A 16,059-nucleotide genomic window follows, 5' to 3' on the forward strand; every position below is an offset into this window, starting at 1 on the left:
ATGGTCTATCGTTTGTGCACCGTGTGGGAATGAAAAGAATTGAATTTCTACTCCTCGCCAGTAAAACCTTTTTAGTGAAGCTGACTTTTTACGCTGTAATGTAAACATGTAGACTGTTATTGGTAAATATATTTCATATCCAGGTGAGGTGAAACCATCCATCAGCTGACCTTATTTTCTACTTACATTTTAAAATAAGTTCATATTTTCAGGATTCAGAAAGTTATTTATTGTTATATGTTGCTATCTTTGATCTTGCTGCTTCAGGAGTCCGACAATCAACTATTGCAATGCCGTTTCCACAATAAGTAATATACAAATATGGAAAATACAAAAAATTATTACAACTGCCGTATTTAAGTAAATCTGCCCTCATCAGACAGCAGGCTGAAATGACAACATTAGATCCACGGAACGGGATCTTCATGTGATAGAAAAAACATCATCTCAGGAAAAATTGTCCTCCAACAGTGTGTAAAGAAAATAAAAATACAATTAATATGCTTGAATAATGTAAAAAAGAAAAACCCTTAAATGGGTCTAGAAGCATTCAGCTGCAAGTTCTTCTGAATTTCAGTCAGTCGTCATCGTCGTCTCTCTGTCGGATGCTCCTGGATTTGCCGTTCTGTGTCGTGTTTTTCCTAAAGGAAGCAGGTCCACCTTCCGCTCCGAGGGATGTGATGATGCGTTCCTTAAACTTGGGCTTCGGCTCCGGCGGGATGTCGGCCGGAGCGCTGACAATGATTCCCTCCACCTTCGGCAGCTGTAAGTCCACCTTGGCGCTGCGGAGGCAAGACAAAGAAACGGTCAGAGCTTTTTCAGTGGCTTACAGGAGCTACGTGGGTCTCAATCAGCAGCACTTACTATGGATCCACTTCTTCCCGGATCTCCTGCCAGCGCCCATATGGGTTGGTGGTTTTTGCCCTTCTTGCTTGTTTCTTCACTGGTGCCGCCTCTACCTTCTTCTTCTCGTCGGGTTCAGCTGTCGCGCTTTGGACCTTTTGGTCCTTTTTTTCCACCTCTTTGGCCTCCTCTTTAGGAGAATCATCACTCACTTCGGCTTCTCCCTCCTTTACTGATGGATCGCCTTCTGATTTCCTTTTCTGGAAACAAATAAACAAGGAATTGTATTTTTTGTTTTATCTAACCAAGCGAGACTTGAATTAGATATTTATTAACTATCATCCACTGCCAAGACTCCTCTCACCCTGAAGCTGATCTTTGGGGCTTTGGACAGCTGGTTATCCTCTTCAGGGACTTCGGCCTCCTGAGATACGGCTGTTGGCCCGCTGGACCTCTCCTCTTCTGCTGCGGGCGGCTCAAGCCGAGTGGTTGAAGGCTGCCGCTGAATCTCTCGCCCTTTGTAAGGCGCCGTTCCAGGTGGTTCAATGGAAGAAAAGCCTGCTGGCTCCTCCCAGCTAGTCTCTACGGGTAAAGGTAGATGAAGCATGTGATTATCAGACAACATCTCTAATGATAAAGTAGGAACAGGTTGTTTTTAAATTAACCACAAACTATTAAACACTATTTCACCTCCAGTCGCGGAGTTGTAGTAATATGTATAACCATCAGGACTGACAGCTTCCATCCAAGGACAGAAAGACCTCTGAAGACAAACACAATATTAACATTACAAATTTATGAACAAATTTTGAGGTAAAATTGATACAGTACAAATGTACAGAAACAAAATCAAACCTCCATGTATCCAGGTTGTGCAGGGGCTGGATTTGCTCCCTGGAAACCCTCTGGTTTTTCCCATTTAGATTCTGTAGTTAGATGAAATACAACAACAACATACAGGCCGGAAAGAGTCAGTTTGACCGTAAAGTATGATAATGCCATGTTGGTTGGGTTTTCCAGTTCGCCTCACCTCCAGTTACGTTGTTGTAATAGTAAGTGTGTCCATCCTCTGTCCGTCCTTCAACCCACATCTGTGCCTCCTTTTGGGCCCTCAACTTGTTGTTTTCTTTCTCTTGCTTTTTCTGCTTTTTGGCCTGAGCTCTTGTCTTATTTATTATTATGATAGGCCGTGCCGGTGGTTGTGGCGGTGTAGGTATTTCGGCTGGTAATCCTGACACAAAAACATATTTCAAATTCTAAACGAGTAGACATGTAACACGTTACATGTTATTTAAATGTCAAACTACCTGCCGACTCCCTTTCCATCCTCTTCAGATCTTCCTCATAAGCCTTCAGCGCAGCTTCCTCCATCGCCGCAAACTCCTTTGACATACGCGCCTCCTGCTTGGCCTTGTCAACACTCTTCTTTTTAATCTGTAGGAAGAAAGATTAAATGGTTGAAGCTGGTGACCAATAATAAGCGAGGGTTGGATTAAGTCTGGACCAATTTATTTCTGGATATCATATCACATCCAGAAATAAGGGGTTAGTCGCGTTTAACTACCAATGGAGTTATTCAATCAGTTCAACACAGGCAGAATAAACGTATAGAAATGTTGATACCTCAGAGATTTTTGCAGCCACATTCTCTTTGTGATTCTTCCCTCTTTCGTGGAACTCAACGCTCTGCATCGATGAGGAGACACATTAGCATAATATGCGGGTACTGTCTTCAGCAATATCAACTCGATTTCTTTGACACACTCACAGGCTTATTGTCCGCGATCCAGCACTTGCAGTACTGGCAGAACTTCCTTGGTTGTGACTTCCAGTAGTCGGCCCTGAAGATGCAGGAAGCTATCATTAATTGCCGAACATGTGTGAATGATATTAACGTTAGCCTGTAAAGCTAACGCGGCTAACTAGCTTGATCTTTGCCCAGGGTTCTTTATTTGACAATATTTTGTAGAATTATTCACTGAATTTACAGAACAAGTCTGATTGTATCTCAATACTTACATTTCAAGTCTCGGTGGTACGAGTAGGGTATTTAGAACGAAACAAATGAAAAGACAAACGCTTCCTACATTTCAAGACAGACAACAGTGTCCGTTTGTGATGACGTCATCGCCACTCGCCTTAGAGATGAGCCATCGAGCTGATATAAAATATTGAAAAATATTGTATCTTTATAAATTCAAATTGATACATACGCCTAGCACTGCTTGGTGGACTCGGGGTAGCAATAAAAACATTGCACAGTGATATGTTTATTTGTGTCTGTTTATTATTTGTTAGCCTCGTTAAGAGAGAAATTTTACATCGTCCCATATGGTCTAGCGGTTAGGATTCCTGGTTTTCACCCAGGCGGCCCGGGTTCGACTCCCGGTATGGGAACGCACATTTTTGGAGTTTTCTCCGGAGCAAGTTAATAACATGACTGTCGACATTAATCTGGATGATACGAATAAAAGAAATAAACCAGTAACTGAACGCAGCAAGGAGGGTGGTCAAGGGGCGTTCAACTCCCAAATAGAGATGCAGCACTACATTTTTTTATGAATTGCTCAAGAGACAATTTGAATATCTAGAAACATGCCTTGTTGCATTAACCAAATTATACAGGTTCGGTATACAGTGACCATTATTCATATGTAGGAAAAATAATTCTTGCCAATATCCTTATCAAATGTATTAAAGTAAATATAGCACTCTTTCTTAAATTAATGAAGAAACCAAATAAAAAATGCTCCCCATGGTTGTTATGCATTTTGCAGATAATCATCTGCAATAACACTTGCCAGAATGTTTCCGATTTAAGTTATTATTTTTGAACTGTCATCTCGCAAGGAGAATTGCGTGATTTTATCCCTTTAGAATTTCCCCACAGTGATAACGCGTTTGCGTCCCTCCGTCTGTCGTCATCATTCTGCGCCAGCAGTTCGTTGGAAGTCCGCGACGGACACCGCCCCCATTCTCTCATTTGCCCTGATAATCGTTCCCCCCTAATCCAGCCCGGTGCCAAAGCTCCCGGGCCGCCCATGAACGGCACCATGGCCGCGTCCTCTCACCGGGTAACGTTAGGACCGCTGGTCGCTGCCATCGACCAGGGAACCAGTTCCACCCGCTTTCTGGTGAGTTTACCCGGCGCGGCGCTGCTCTGTTTCGGCGTTAGCTAGCAGCGTCTTAACGTCTCACCGAAGTGCCAAAAGCGAAGCGTGTCCTTGGCTGTATTTGCCCGTCTCTGTTGTCCTAACGGAGGCCGAGGTGTTGAAACCGCAGGGGCACAAAGGAGCGTTTTCGGCGGCGTTGTGAGGCTCGAGCTGACGCTAACGTTACGTTCTCGTGAGAGGTGCTGTAGCGCCTTTAACGACAGGTGGGGCTAATTGAATTGTGACACAACGGAGTACAGCGAAAACACCGCTGTTCCTACATACTAGACACACGGCAACAGGCCTCTCCACTCCAAATGAATGAACAATAAATAGTTTTGTTATTGGCTGAAGCTTAATCATTTGTCTGGTGCCGTTTCTCTCTTGAAGGTGTTCAATTCTAAAACAGCCGAGCTCCTCAGCCATCATCAGGTGGAACTCAAGCAGAGCTTCCCCAAAGAAGGGTCCGTGGAGAGCTTTGACACTATTCCTTCTTAATTTACAAACGTTTGCTTCTGATTTGATGGGATTCCTGCGTGTGGTTTTCAGATGGGTGGAGGAAGACCCCAAAGAAATCCTGCAGTCGGTGTACGAGTGCATGGAGCGTACGTGTGAAAAACTCACCCAGCTCAACATCGACATCTCCAACATTAAAGGTGTTCATTCACATGCAGTGTTCATGCTGCCACCTTCTCCCGTTGACACGTTTTCATTCATTTCATTAACAATGTCAAACCTTTTGAATGTGTGCAGCGATCGGAGTGACCAACCAGAGAGAGACCACGCTTGTTTGGGACAAAGAGACGGGGGAGCCCCTCTACAATGCCATCGGTAATGCGTCCATTTCCTACGCGTCCTTTCCGCTCGTCCTGGCGCACAGCCGACATTCTTCGCCGTACGGCGGATCGGCTTGTTGTGTTAGGCCGATTTGTGTTGCTGTGACGTAACTGAAATGTTTGTCGCTCAGTCTGGCTCGACCTGCGCACTCAATCCACTGTTGAGCGTCTAATCAACAAAACTCCAGGACGGAACAAAAACCACTTGAAGGTGACTTGCGTCCGGGTTATTTCTGACAGTATTGCTTACTTTGTGCAGCATGTTGTTTTTACATGTTAAGGAGGCAGTTTGTTCGTCCTACGGGTTCCTGTGATGATCGGTCTCCGTTAAGCCCTTTGCTGTACTGTCTCGTCCTGCAGCATAAAACGGGGCTCCCCATCAGCACTTACTTCAGCGCGGTGAAGCTTCGCTGGCTGATGGACAACGTGGACGAGGTCCACCAGGCCGTGGTGTCTCACCGCGCCATGTTCGGCACCGTGGACTCCTGGCTCATTTGGGTGAGTGAGGCTGTTGCTGGTGTCCTGTTGGACGCGGCGCTGCGGGCAGCCGGTCTACTTTTATTCACATGGTTTATTTCCAACAGTGTTTGACCGGCGGCAAGTCAGGCGGGGTCCACTGCACGGATGTGACCAACGCCAGCAGAACCATGTTGTTCAACATTCACACTCTGGACTGGGATCCAGAACTCTGCAAGTACGACGTCCGTCTGGCATTCTGCGTATTTTTTGTTGATCTTTATTTTGGTCTTAAGACCATTCAGTGCTTTAATGATCCATAATTGTCTTTAAAATCCTGCATGTTTGTACAATCTAGTTTAAATTCCCTCCTGTATGAAGGAAAATTACTGCAGCATCTAATCGTTCTGTTTCTTTTATGCACAAAGGTCACAGCAACGTCTCCATTATATGCTGTATATTTTTTAAATTGAAATTGTATTAATGAGCAGAATTGTCCCAATCACCATTCTGCGCAGATATTTTGGTATTCCCATGGAGATCTTGCCCAGAGTGAGGAGTTCTTCAGAAATCTACGGCCTCATGGTAAGAATGTATTTGAATAAAATCAACTCCCATGACATTTTCCACAATGAGTTTATTACATAAATGTGTTACGCAAATACTGCCATTGCTGTGTCCTGTGTTGAAAGAGTGGTTTTCTGCATGAAAGGTGTACTGAGAAATTATTTTAGGCTTTTTTTTTTTGTGTGCCATTGTCTCTCCTCTCTGTGGTAGAAAATTTGTTCTAGCCGGGTAAGTAACACTCGCCATTTTATCACGCAAACCATCCTGCTTTTCTGTGGCCGACTGCGTCGCCGCAAAGTGCATTTCCAACATTCACACCAGGGCGTGCGCCTCAGCAGATGAGCTTGATCCAAATGGAGCATCCATGCAAAATTAAAAAAAAAGTCCTACAGAGCTGATGACTCTGTGTCATGAAATGCATGTGCGCCCTGCAGAGCTGCACACAGCACTGGTGAACCTGGTGGAGCCAGATGTTACCTTTCACCGCACAGGCAATCCCTTATTATGCATTTTGCATCACAGATAAATCACTATTGGGGTGATTTCCGACCCACGGCACACACACGCGCACAAATATAAGGTCCTGCATGTGCGGTGGTTTGGAAATGTGCTGGATGCTCCCTCATTGCTTCTTTTGTGGCATGTTGTCATCGACGTTCTCCCTGAATCTCTTCACTCTTTAGCACAGTTGTTTCGTAGTGTTGATGTTCTACCTACAAATATGTATGTTTATGTGGATTCCATTACATTTTAGACTTATTTCTGAAAAAAGCACTTTGAGTTGAAAATGACATTTGAACAATCCATCCAAAAAGGAATACTTGTCTCCTTAATTGATTTATGTAGACCAGTTCAAGGTCGTGATGCTCTTACAACCAAAATACAACTTGACTTAACTCAAAATCCTCCTTTTCTTTCAATATTGCGTTAAAATATGCAGTTCACTTTTTGAACTGGTCCCTTTTTCTTCTTTTGCAGAAATCTGGAGCTCTTTCAGGGATCCCCATTTCAGGGGTAAGTGGATCTATTCTTACTGTCCAGCATCGTCTCCATCGAAGCTTTGAAGCATTGACCTGATGTGTGTTCATTGACGTCAGTGTCTCGGGGATCAGTCGGCAGCGCTCGTTGGACAGATGTGTTTTCAGGACGGTCAGGCTAAAAACACGTGAGTGCTTAATTAAAATGCATCTTCCCTTCAAATGTTTCTCTCCTGGCACTCATGTTTCTCCTGCGCTTCAGGTACGGAACTGGCTGCTTTCTGCTGCGAAACACAGGAGCCAAGGTACAACGCTTAAGACCCGCCGCACGTGTCCTTTGTGGTGACGACGGAGCACATTCTGCACACTTTGTCTCCTCTGTTTGCAGCCCGTGATGTCGGACCACGGCCTCCTGACCACCGTGGCGTACCAACTTGGTCGAGACAAACCTGCGTGCTACGCGCTCGAGGTGAAGTATCTTCAGCACGCCGACGCTCCTTTTCACTGTATTCCACGTAAACGTACATCCTATCTATTCTAACAGGGCTCCGTGGCCATTGCTGGAGCCGTGGTCCGTTGGCTGCGGGACAACCTCGGGATCATCGGATCATCTGAAGAGCTCGGTATGTGCTACTAATCAAACTAGTTCTGAGGTTTCTTCAGAGAGGAATGTTTCAATTGAAGGTGCCACGCGATGTCTTTCTGTCCTCTGCAGAGAAGTTGGCTGCGTCGGTCGGTACATCCTACGGCTGTTATTTTGTTCCCGCCTTCTCGGGTCTTTATGCTCCTTACTGGGAGCCCAGTGCGAGAGGGTGAGTCCGAGCTCTGGTCCGCAGCGCGCTTAAGAATGAAATCCTGAGGTCGTTCCCTCTGACCCCGCGCCGTGTTCCTCCGACTCACAGGATCATCTGTGGCCTGACGCAGTTCACCAACAAGAGCCACGTGGCGTTCGCTGCACTGGAAGCTGTGTGCTTCCAGACGAGAGAGGTGAGCCACGGAGGAACGCTCCATGAACTATACTGCTTCCTCTATTCAGGTGTCCTCCATGGTTGTTTTCTTTGGTGCAGATACTGGACGCAATGAACCAGGACAGCGGCATCCCGCTGACTCAGCTGCAGGTGGACGGAGGAATGACGTCCAACAAGCTGCTGATGCAGCTGCAGGCGGACATCCTCTGCATCCCCGTCGGTAAGACGTCTGGTTATGTGTCTTTATGCAGCGTGACGACCAGAGGAAACGCTGGACAGGTTAAAAAATGTCAAAGGTTAAACCGATTCTGAGGTATAAATCTGGACTCCTTTCAAATGGCTAAATAAGCGTTTCAACAGCACCCTGCGAGCATCGCTGCCCTCTGCTGGCAACTTGAGGAATTCATTTTAACACTAACTGTTGCCTGCAACCTTTTAAAATGCACCATCTGAGTTCCTTCAATAGAGTAACAAGTATTGGAACAAGATGCTCGTTCCTGACGGTGGAAGTGATTTACGTTTTGGCAGTGAAGCCGTCCATGCCGGAGACCACCGCTCTCGGGGCGGCGATGGCGGCGGGAGCAGCAGAGGGCGTGAGTGTGTGGAGCCTGAGCCCCGAGGACCTGAGCGCTGTCACCTCCGAGAAGTTCGAGCCTCAGATCAACCCCGACGGTACGGTGAGCCGCCGCCGCCGCCACCCGTCTGAACGCGTCCCTCCTCAGCCGCCGCTTGATGAGTCCTGTGTGTGTGTGTGTTGGCAGAGAGCGAGTTCCGGTACGCCCGGTGGAAGAGGGCGGTTCAGAAGTCCATGAACTGGGAGACGACGGAGCCAGTTGGAAACGGCAACGGTAGGAGGAGACGTTCCTCTGTCCTTTAAATCCGTAACGCTGCAGCTCTCACTTGTTGTTGTTGAGTCTTAACCTGCACGTAACGGGCGTTTATAATTTCATGTGACAATCTGCCTACATTGGTTACAATAACAGAACTGTGACACATCAGCATTGAGGCAGAAAGCATCTCCTGATGTGCATGTGTGACCGTATCTCTTAGTAGGTTTACAGTTTTGTTTATTTGTGTAATGGCTCTTCTGTGTCCGTGTAAAGGTGAGACGAGCATCTTCAGCAGCATCCCTCTGGGCTTCTACATCATGGGCAGCATGTTGATGTTAGTTGGTGCCAAATACCTCGCAGGTCAGCGCGGCTTCTTCAGTTGTGCACAAATACTCAAGCATTTTTGTAGCTGCGTTTGCACGTTGTTTCGTTAAAGTTAATCCCAATTCATTTCTGTGTATTGTGAAGCTTTTTAAATCGACCAGATGTTTGTGTCGTCAGGTCAGGACTAACTCCTGGAGGCAAAGAGGAACCGGACCAACGCTCCACGCTTTTGACGCTGAATCTGACCGAAGACCAGGACAACTTTGAACACACGGACTCTCTATTTTCTTTCCTCCTCTTCCGTACGTTTCTTTACAACAGGTGTCGGTGCATTAGGTTGATTTTAGCAGGAGTTTGCATGGGGTATTTATTATTTCACTGTGTTGATAATATAAATGATCTTATTTATGCAGAAACTTCCCCAATGGGATTTACTTTTTTTTTTTTTTTTTTGAAGTGAAGATTGCAAACTTGTGTTGGATGTTGTTCCAAACCAGAGCACTTTAATGTGTTGTCTTTGTGACGTGTGTACTAACAGACTTTAATGTATACACACATATATTTTTGTTTCTATCATTTGAGATCAAGACACAAATTTAGGTTTTTGTGAACATAACAGGGCAGATTTATTGGACTGAGGGTTTTCTTTGAAAAGGGAAGTGATTCTTTTGTACCAATAAGCCTGTTTTTAAATTGTCACAATGCGGTTTAAAACATGGCAGAGATGAATCAACATTAGTTCACAAAGAAAAATACCTCTGAATCAACTCTAGAATTCAACCCTGATCATCAAATGACATCAGAAAAATGGCAGAACTTGTGTGTGTGTATATTTTTTGCAAAACGTGATACATTTTAGCGGCAGGCAAATGTTTTCTTGCAACTCTCGATACGCTTTATCGCTCTAAAATATTCTGTGTTTTTAACTACTTGATAGACGGTTGGTGCAACGAGACAATTATGAAACAAATATTGAACTGATCCCCCTTTGCTTCATGTATGACAAGTCAAAGTGTGTTTACTCTGTTCTTCGGCGTGGATCTGATTTGATACCTGATAACAGGTGGAGGCACAAAGTGTATTTATTAACAAATATGTTTTTCACTGTATGTTCATGACCTGATGGGGTTACATCACTTCATTCAAAGTGCTCTTTTGTGGTGTGACCACAAAGTACTTACAAATAATTAAAAATGTAAAATAGTGGAAATCTTGTATTTCTTACTTGAATAAAATGAGGCAAACCCCTGAAGGCAAAGTGCTGCCGATGGGGCCTCCAACTGTGAACCTGAGTCCACACCTGCTCTCCTCGGTGGGAATGTGGAGGCGATGCGGGCGGCAGGTTGCCTCTGACTTGCAATGCGATAAAATGAGGAAACTGTGCTTGTGACAACGTGTCTCGTGGTGGGAAACCGGTTTTCTGGGAGCACGCGGGTTGCGAAGAACAAAGCCGTATCGTTCGGACTTGTGTGTTGCGTGGGCTGTTTTTAAAGATCAGCAAAAAAATGCATTTAAACGTCGTTGCGTGAGTCAACGACCGTACAAGTTATTCAAGTTCTATTCACCGGTTGGGTGATTTGCACTCGCTTCACCTGGACTGAAGCCAGGAACAAGCTGCCTTTCTCTGCAGGGGAACCCCCCCCCCCCCCCCCCCCCCCTTGCTATCATCTGTTATCTTTGTCCACTGCCAATGCAACTAATTCAATCGTTCCCTTTTACGTGCTTATCTGCTCCATGGATAGATGACTAAATACTCGATATGATGAGGCACGGTTTGAGTTGAGTTACTGATTGACCTGTTACTCGTCTCTCATTTGCATACGACCTGACTTTGATGTATATTCCAATACTGGTTGGAGACCCATCGCTAACCGGTCTACCAGGAAGTTGAGTCATTTGTGTGGCGGTTGTTCCTCGTTTGTGATCTCGCTGTAATAAGATGAACGTTGACTCGGCCGTTTCCGTTTCGTTGCTCTGCCACTTTACGTTCCAGGTGTGTGAGAGAAGGAAGAACTTCGCTTATAAATGACTCATTGCACCTTTTGAAGCCAAGAGGGAACAGCGACCCGAGGAAGCCAGAATCTGCCGATGGGGTCCGACTTCAGGCAGGAGGATAAAGGTCAGTGTTCGCGCTTTGTGATCGGAGGGAAATGGTTTTAAAATGCTGAAATTAAAACGGATCATTTTCTTGTTCCTGAACGTTTGATTCCACTTGTATTGTTTTGCCAGACTCACATTAAACTAACCCGACAATAACTTTGAGTGGTTTCAAGTTGTCATGACGCACATTAAGTCAACAAATGCCGTCTCTGCTCCGATGGACAAGAAGGCTTAATGGAATTTGATTCTTCTAAATTTTACTCTGAAATCACCCTGTTGTGTTTGTGCCTGACTGCTCATTTACCTCCAGTCACACATCCACTCTGGTACCGTCCTCAAGGAGCATTTTCATCATGTAGTATTCTTCATTTCACCTGGACCTTTGAACCCAGCTGCTTCCAGCTGGTGAAGGATCTTTATCCAACAACCAGCTTTACATGTCCGCAGGCTTTCTGATCGCTGATCCCAGACCAGCAGAATACGTCCCAGCCGCACAGAAGAGGACCGTGAAAGAGCTGCTAACGATGAGACGGGTAAGACACAGGAATGTCAGAGAGGTCGAGAAGACGTTCAACAGTCAAGTCCCCTCAAGTGATATTAAGCACATTTCCCCATTTAACCGTTGTTCAAACCAAATTACTCCCAACAAAGAAACAATCGTGACAAAAGCGACATGTGCAGTTTATTCTTTACCTGCATGTCAACTGCTTTCTGACGTTTGTAAACCAAATGATCGGATTTCTTCAAGTGTCTTTTGAGAGCAGTGGGCCTCGTTTATGATTCCCGATTATATGTTAATTATTTCTGCATAAACGTGTTGACCGATTTAGTTTTGTTAATGAGGAATGACTTGAGTTCCTAAAATATGAGGAAGGAGGAGTCGAGCATTCCTCTGCGAGCAGAAACCAAAAACATGAACGTCTTTCAGAGATGGAACTGCTCACAGGATGACCAGAATTCTGCATTCAAATATGCGAAATGTGAGAACCCTCACCTGCTGGGCCGCCCCGCGCCGCCGAACTCCCACCTCGCCCATCGCCTCTGCACCTCTGGCCCCGAAAACGGTCCGCATCAACATCCGGCCCCGCACGCACAAACGGCCCCGGAGTTCACCCTGTTCCACTGGCAAATCCAGCGGGAGATGCAGAAGGTCGGAGGACTTTCTCCTGAGCTGCTCGTCATGCAGGACGCGGACGACGACACGTACGTTGGCGACGCAGGCGGCCCGAAAACGCGAATGAGATCCCCGAGCGGATCATAAAACCGCCGTTTCCTTTCCCGCCCCGACAGGTTCCTCCACATCGCGGTGGCTCAAGGTCGACGGGCCCTCGCTTACGCGCTGGCGGCGCACATGGCCCAGTGTGGCTCCCTGGACATGAAGGAGCACAACGGACAGGTACAGCAACACCGCAACGCCCCGACCGGTGAACGGGAAGCCTAAGAGACCGTGAACCTCTGCTCTTCTGCGCAGACGGCTCTTCAGATTGCAGCCGCCACCGATCAGCACCTGATAGTCCGCGACCTGCTGACCCACGGGGCCCAGGTCAACGCCCGGGACTACTGGGGACGCTCTCCGTTGCACCTGTGCGCCGAGAAAGGACACCTTCTCAGCCTCCAGGTGAGATTCAACCGATGAGTCGCGGGGCAAGTACCTCGTCACACAGCACGTTGAACACGGAACACCGGGGTGTATTTCACAGAGCATCCGCAGGACCCTGATGGGGAGCGGCGAGCCCGTTGACGTCGAGATGTTCAACTACGACGGTGGGTTTCGTCTCGTGTGAGTGAAGCGCCGGCGTCACTCTCGCGTCCCCGTGATGACACGCCGCTCTCTCTCTCTCTCTCGGCAGGTCTGACCCCGCTGCATGCGGCGCTGTTGTCTCACAACGCCGCCGTTAAAGAGCTGAGGAGTCCCGCGGGTCTCTGCTCGCACCGGGCCCAGGAGCTGCTGCGGGGGAAGCAGACGTATTTTGAGTGCATCAGGACTCTGCTGCTCATGGGCGCTTCCTGCGGGGCGAAGGTGACGGTCGAGGGAGGGAGGGGGGTGGGGCGAGGGATGCGGGGGGGGGTCGTGTTGCGTCGCCACGTGGGCCTCACCTCGCTCTCGTCTGCAGGATCTAAAAAGTGGACGGACGTGTCTCCACATGGCTTCCGAGGAGGCCAACGTCGAGCTGCTGCGCGTCTTCCTCGCGCAGCCGTCCTCGCCGGCGCTCGTCGATGCCCAGGCAAGTGGTCGAGTGGCGCGACAACGCGACAGCGTGAGCGTCGCACGTGTGAAGCTCTTCTGCATGTGTGTGTGTGTGTGTGTTTCAGACGTTCAGCGGGAACACGGCGCTGCACATCGTCTGCTCTTTGCAGAAGCGCGACGCTCAAGTGGAGGCCGCGAAGCTGCTGATGAGGAGCGGCGCCGACCCCGGCGCCCGGAACTTTGAGAACGAACTGCCGTGTCAGCTGGTGCCACAAGGACCCGCTGGTGAAAAGGTAGAGGACGGGGGGGGGGTAAATTAATGATTACAGCAGCGCGATGGGAAGCAAACACTGTTACACAACCACATCCTTCTTGCATAAGCAGGAAGATGTGAAAATATTCAGACCGTAAAGCAGTGAAACAAGTTAATAACAAACATGTTGACGGGCTTCATGAGTTAATGTGCATGTCTGTTGAGAACCAGGTACTAGTGATGGTTTCTTTTTTTCAGGTGCGGAAGATCCTGAAGGGGAAATATTTGAATATTTGAAGAGCAGCTCAAAAACACTGTCAGTCAGACGGTCCAATCTATCATATTATTTGCCAACGCGGCAGATGCAGGTTGTTTCTGTGAAACATGTCATTGTTCATTACTACGTAATGTCCAAAGAAAAGTGGGAATCCTTTTGAGCCAACCTTTGTGTAATGGGAATTAAATTTATACGTTTGAGATTAAAATACATCTATTAATGCCGACGTGTTCTTTCATATTTATGCAGGATTAAATCGTGGGTTTACTTTAGTTTGAGGGCGTTTTACTGTTTTTCATTTCTGCATATATTGGTTTATTTTTTTCATCTTGAATTGAAAATGTTCGTACTTGTAAATACATTTACAGTTTTAAATATTGGAGGTAATTGTGTTTATTTACTATATGTGCATGGATTTTCCTTATGGTTGGATATTGTATTTGATGTAGAAAACATTGTGACAACACAAATGATTATTGTACATTACATCATAAGATAGTTTGAAGATATTTTGTTGTGAGTTGTTTAAATCTTTTGGTGGGGGATATGGAGTAAAAAGGATGTAGATTACAAAAAGAAGACATTTTACTGAGAAATATTTGTTGGACTTAAACTTAAAGGGAGGTGTTTCATTTGTTTTTTAGACCAACATACATGTTTTACGTTGTATTTTAATCTAAATGGCTCAAATGATCAATGTGAGAATTGTTTTCCTAATAAAGATTTTAGCGTTTTTTGTTTGTTGACGTTCTTGCATGATTCAGTTTTGTTTTCATCACTGGTTCTCAACAGGATATTTAAAGGATATCACATAGATTTTGGACATGTTGTGATAGATATCCAATAAGCTCAATATGCAGCAGTTACAGTTAAAATGGCGTTATGAACGCCTTTAATGACGTCACACTTAATGATTATTCCCCTTGAAATTATTGTCAGTAGATCATGATGGACGTTGTACAGTAACCCTTCATAAACATGCTCAAGTACTCATGTCAGAAACGGTTATAAATAATGAAATAATAAGACCCCCTGGTGGTGTAATGACGTCACTATTTAGCGCGGGTTGATGACGCGTCCAAGATGGCCGACAAGCACCTGAGCTGTAACTTCCGCCGGGAGAAAGGAGACCGACGGCGGACGCTGCTGGTGAGTTATGACGTCACATTTAATGGCTTAACAGCTGAATATAAGAAATAACAGGATGTCCTGTTATATCATTAAGTTATGAACTGATTGATTTCTAATCCCAAAGTTGGACTCTGTTGCTCACATTAGCCGCTTGTTGGGTAACTGGACGCATTGTGGTTCACTTGCTTTATAACAAAATATTTCATAAATCAAACTACGTTTTCTGTAGTTTCTCTCCATCCTTAAAGAGATTCATTTCCTTGTGTTGAACACTAGGTGGCGCCCTCCGTCTATCACATGGAATGATGCTGCTGTGCCCGTTTAAATGATTCTTTTGTCAGTGTTTTTTATATTTTAACGATTGTGTGTCTTTAAAATGTTTTTTTGTTGGAAAATGTTGGAGGAGCAGCTGCAAAACAACGAGGTTGAAGACTAAATTAACAGAGTGTGGAAACCTAAGTGAACCAAAAATATAGATAACTATTTTATTTTGTTTAGCCTTTTATTCAGTCGATGGTGTAGAGAGGATTCAGGGCAGTTACAATATACATATAATTACTTCTTTATTTTGAAATCGGGAACCGAGCCTCTTGAAGCTTGTGTCTAAATGTCTCGTGTTCGTTGTACTGAATGATCAGAGACACTTGAAGGTCCTGGAGGAGACATTAGTTGTCAAATAAATTATTACTAGTAGCGGTTATTATAGTACAGTATTCCACAAAAAGCTCCTGAAAGCCTCAAGTCATCAAAAACCTGGTCTGGTATGCCGTTAAAAAGTAATAAATAAGTATAAAAAGCCAATGACGTATCACACTGTTATGCCTACAAACATCATAAAAATATGTATATAATATAATAATGTTTTAAAAAACATTCTAGTATTTTATTAATATCATGAAAACGTCCTTGTCGAGTTTAACAGATTGTATCTTTAACATTGTTTTTATCAGTCATATTATTGTTTGCCATAAAATGTACTAATATAGTTTGTGTTCAGTCATGACAACTTGTTGTATTTGTTGTAGTATTCATAACAGTATGTGAATTTGATCCATTTTCTAATATGGTGCTTGTCTTCTCTCCACACGAGGGCGCAGTTTCTAGACTTGAGGACGACGGGTTTCTTCTTCTGCTCTGTAGTTACTCTGAGAAGTAAC

The 16,059-nt window shown here is 45.5% G+C and overlaps 3 protein-coding genes and 1 non-coding gene across 8 annotated transcripts; 3 read left to right on the forward strand and 1 right to left on the reverse strand.

The window, feature by feature from the left end:
- Positions 1–205: 205 nt before the first annotated feature.
- wbp4 (WW domain binding protein 4) lies at positions 206–2,986 on the reverse strand. Its single transcript, XM_040178616.2, has 10 exons — positions 2,863–2,986; positions 2,612–2,684; positions 2,467–2,529; positions 2,151–2,277; positions 1,874–2,074; positions 1,699–1,769; positions 1,534–1,606; positions 1,208–1,425; positions 865–1,103; positions 206–782 (listed from the first exon to the last, which is right to left on the reverse strand). Coding segments are annotated over exons 1-10 (1,272 nt in total). The 5' UTR covers positions 2,865–2,986; the 3' UTR covers positions 206–577.
- Positions 2,987–3,168: 182 nt separating this feature from the next.
- trnae-uuc (transfer RNA glutamic acid (anticodon UUC)) lies at positions 3,169–3,240 on the forward strand. The gene has a single exon. It is a non-coding gene; the product is annotated as a tRNA-Glu (tRNA).
- A 455-nt stretch (positions 3,241–3,695) lies between these two features.
- On the forward strand, positions 3,696–10,240 carry LOC120820580 (glycerol kinase). Of its 4 annotated transcripts, none has more exons than XR_013467634.1 (21): positions 3,696–3,977; positions 4,386–4,459; positions 4,545–4,651; positions 4,749–4,826; positions 4,963–5,042; positions 5,192–5,329; positions 5,416–5,525; positions 5,806–5,872; positions 6,065–6,082; positions 6,833–6,868; positions 6,952–7,019; positions 7,094–7,136; positions 7,220–7,300; positions 7,376–7,454; positions 7,547–7,643; positions 7,734–7,818; positions 7,899–8,019; positions 8,328–8,476; positions 8,561–8,647; positions 8,903–8,989; positions 9,131–10,240. XR_013467634.1 is itself a non-coding variant. In XM_040178527.2 (21 exons), the coding sequence occupies exons 1-21, from the start codon at positions 3,885–3,887 to the stop codon at positions 9,139–9,141; spliced, it is 1,704 nt and encodes a 567-aa protein (XP_040034461.1). In that variant the 5' UTR covers positions 3,696–3,884; the 3' UTR covers positions 9,142–10,240. The 4 variants fall into 4 exon arrangements, 2 of the variants coding, with proteins under 2 accessions (XP_040034461.1, XP_040034470.1); XM_040178527.2 differs by having other exon boundaries at positions 8,328–8,471; XR_013467635.1 differs by lacking the exon at positions 6,065–6,082.
- A 607-nt stretch (positions 10,241–10,847) lies between these two features.
- Positions 10,848–14,517, forward strand: nfkbiz (nuclear factor of kappa light polypeptide gene enhancer in B-cells inhibitor, zeta). Of its 2 annotated transcripts, XM_040178571.2 has the most exons (10): positions 10,905–11,072; positions 11,456–11,586; positions 11,982–12,256; positions 12,344–12,449; positions 12,525–12,671; positions 12,754–12,817; positions 12,904–13,073; positions 13,168–13,278; positions 13,367–13,534; positions 13,753–14,499. In XM_040178571.2, exons 1-10 carry the CDS (start codon positions 11,042–11,044, stop codon positions 13,789–13,791), a joined length of 1,242 nt encoding a protein of 413 aa, XP_040034505.2. In that variant the 5' UTR covers positions 10,905–11,041; the 3' UTR covers positions 13,792–14,499. The 2 variants fall into 2 exon arrangements, with proteins under 2 accessions (XP_040034496.2, XP_040034505.2); XM_040178562.2 differs by having other exon boundaries at positions 10,848–11,072; positions 11,501–11,586; positions 13,168–13,534; positions 13,753–14,517.
- The last annotated feature ends 1,542 nt before the right edge of the window (positions 14,518–16,059 follow it).

This window comes from Gasterosteus aculeatus, chromosome 1 (assembly GCF_964276395.1).
Source record: "Gasterosteus aculeatus chromosome 1, fGasAcu3.hap1.1, whole genome shotgun sequence".
In the NCBI taxonomy this organism is placed as follows: Eukaryota; Metazoa; Chordata; class Actinopteri; order Perciformes; family Gasterosteidae; genus Gasterosteus; species Gasterosteus aculeatus.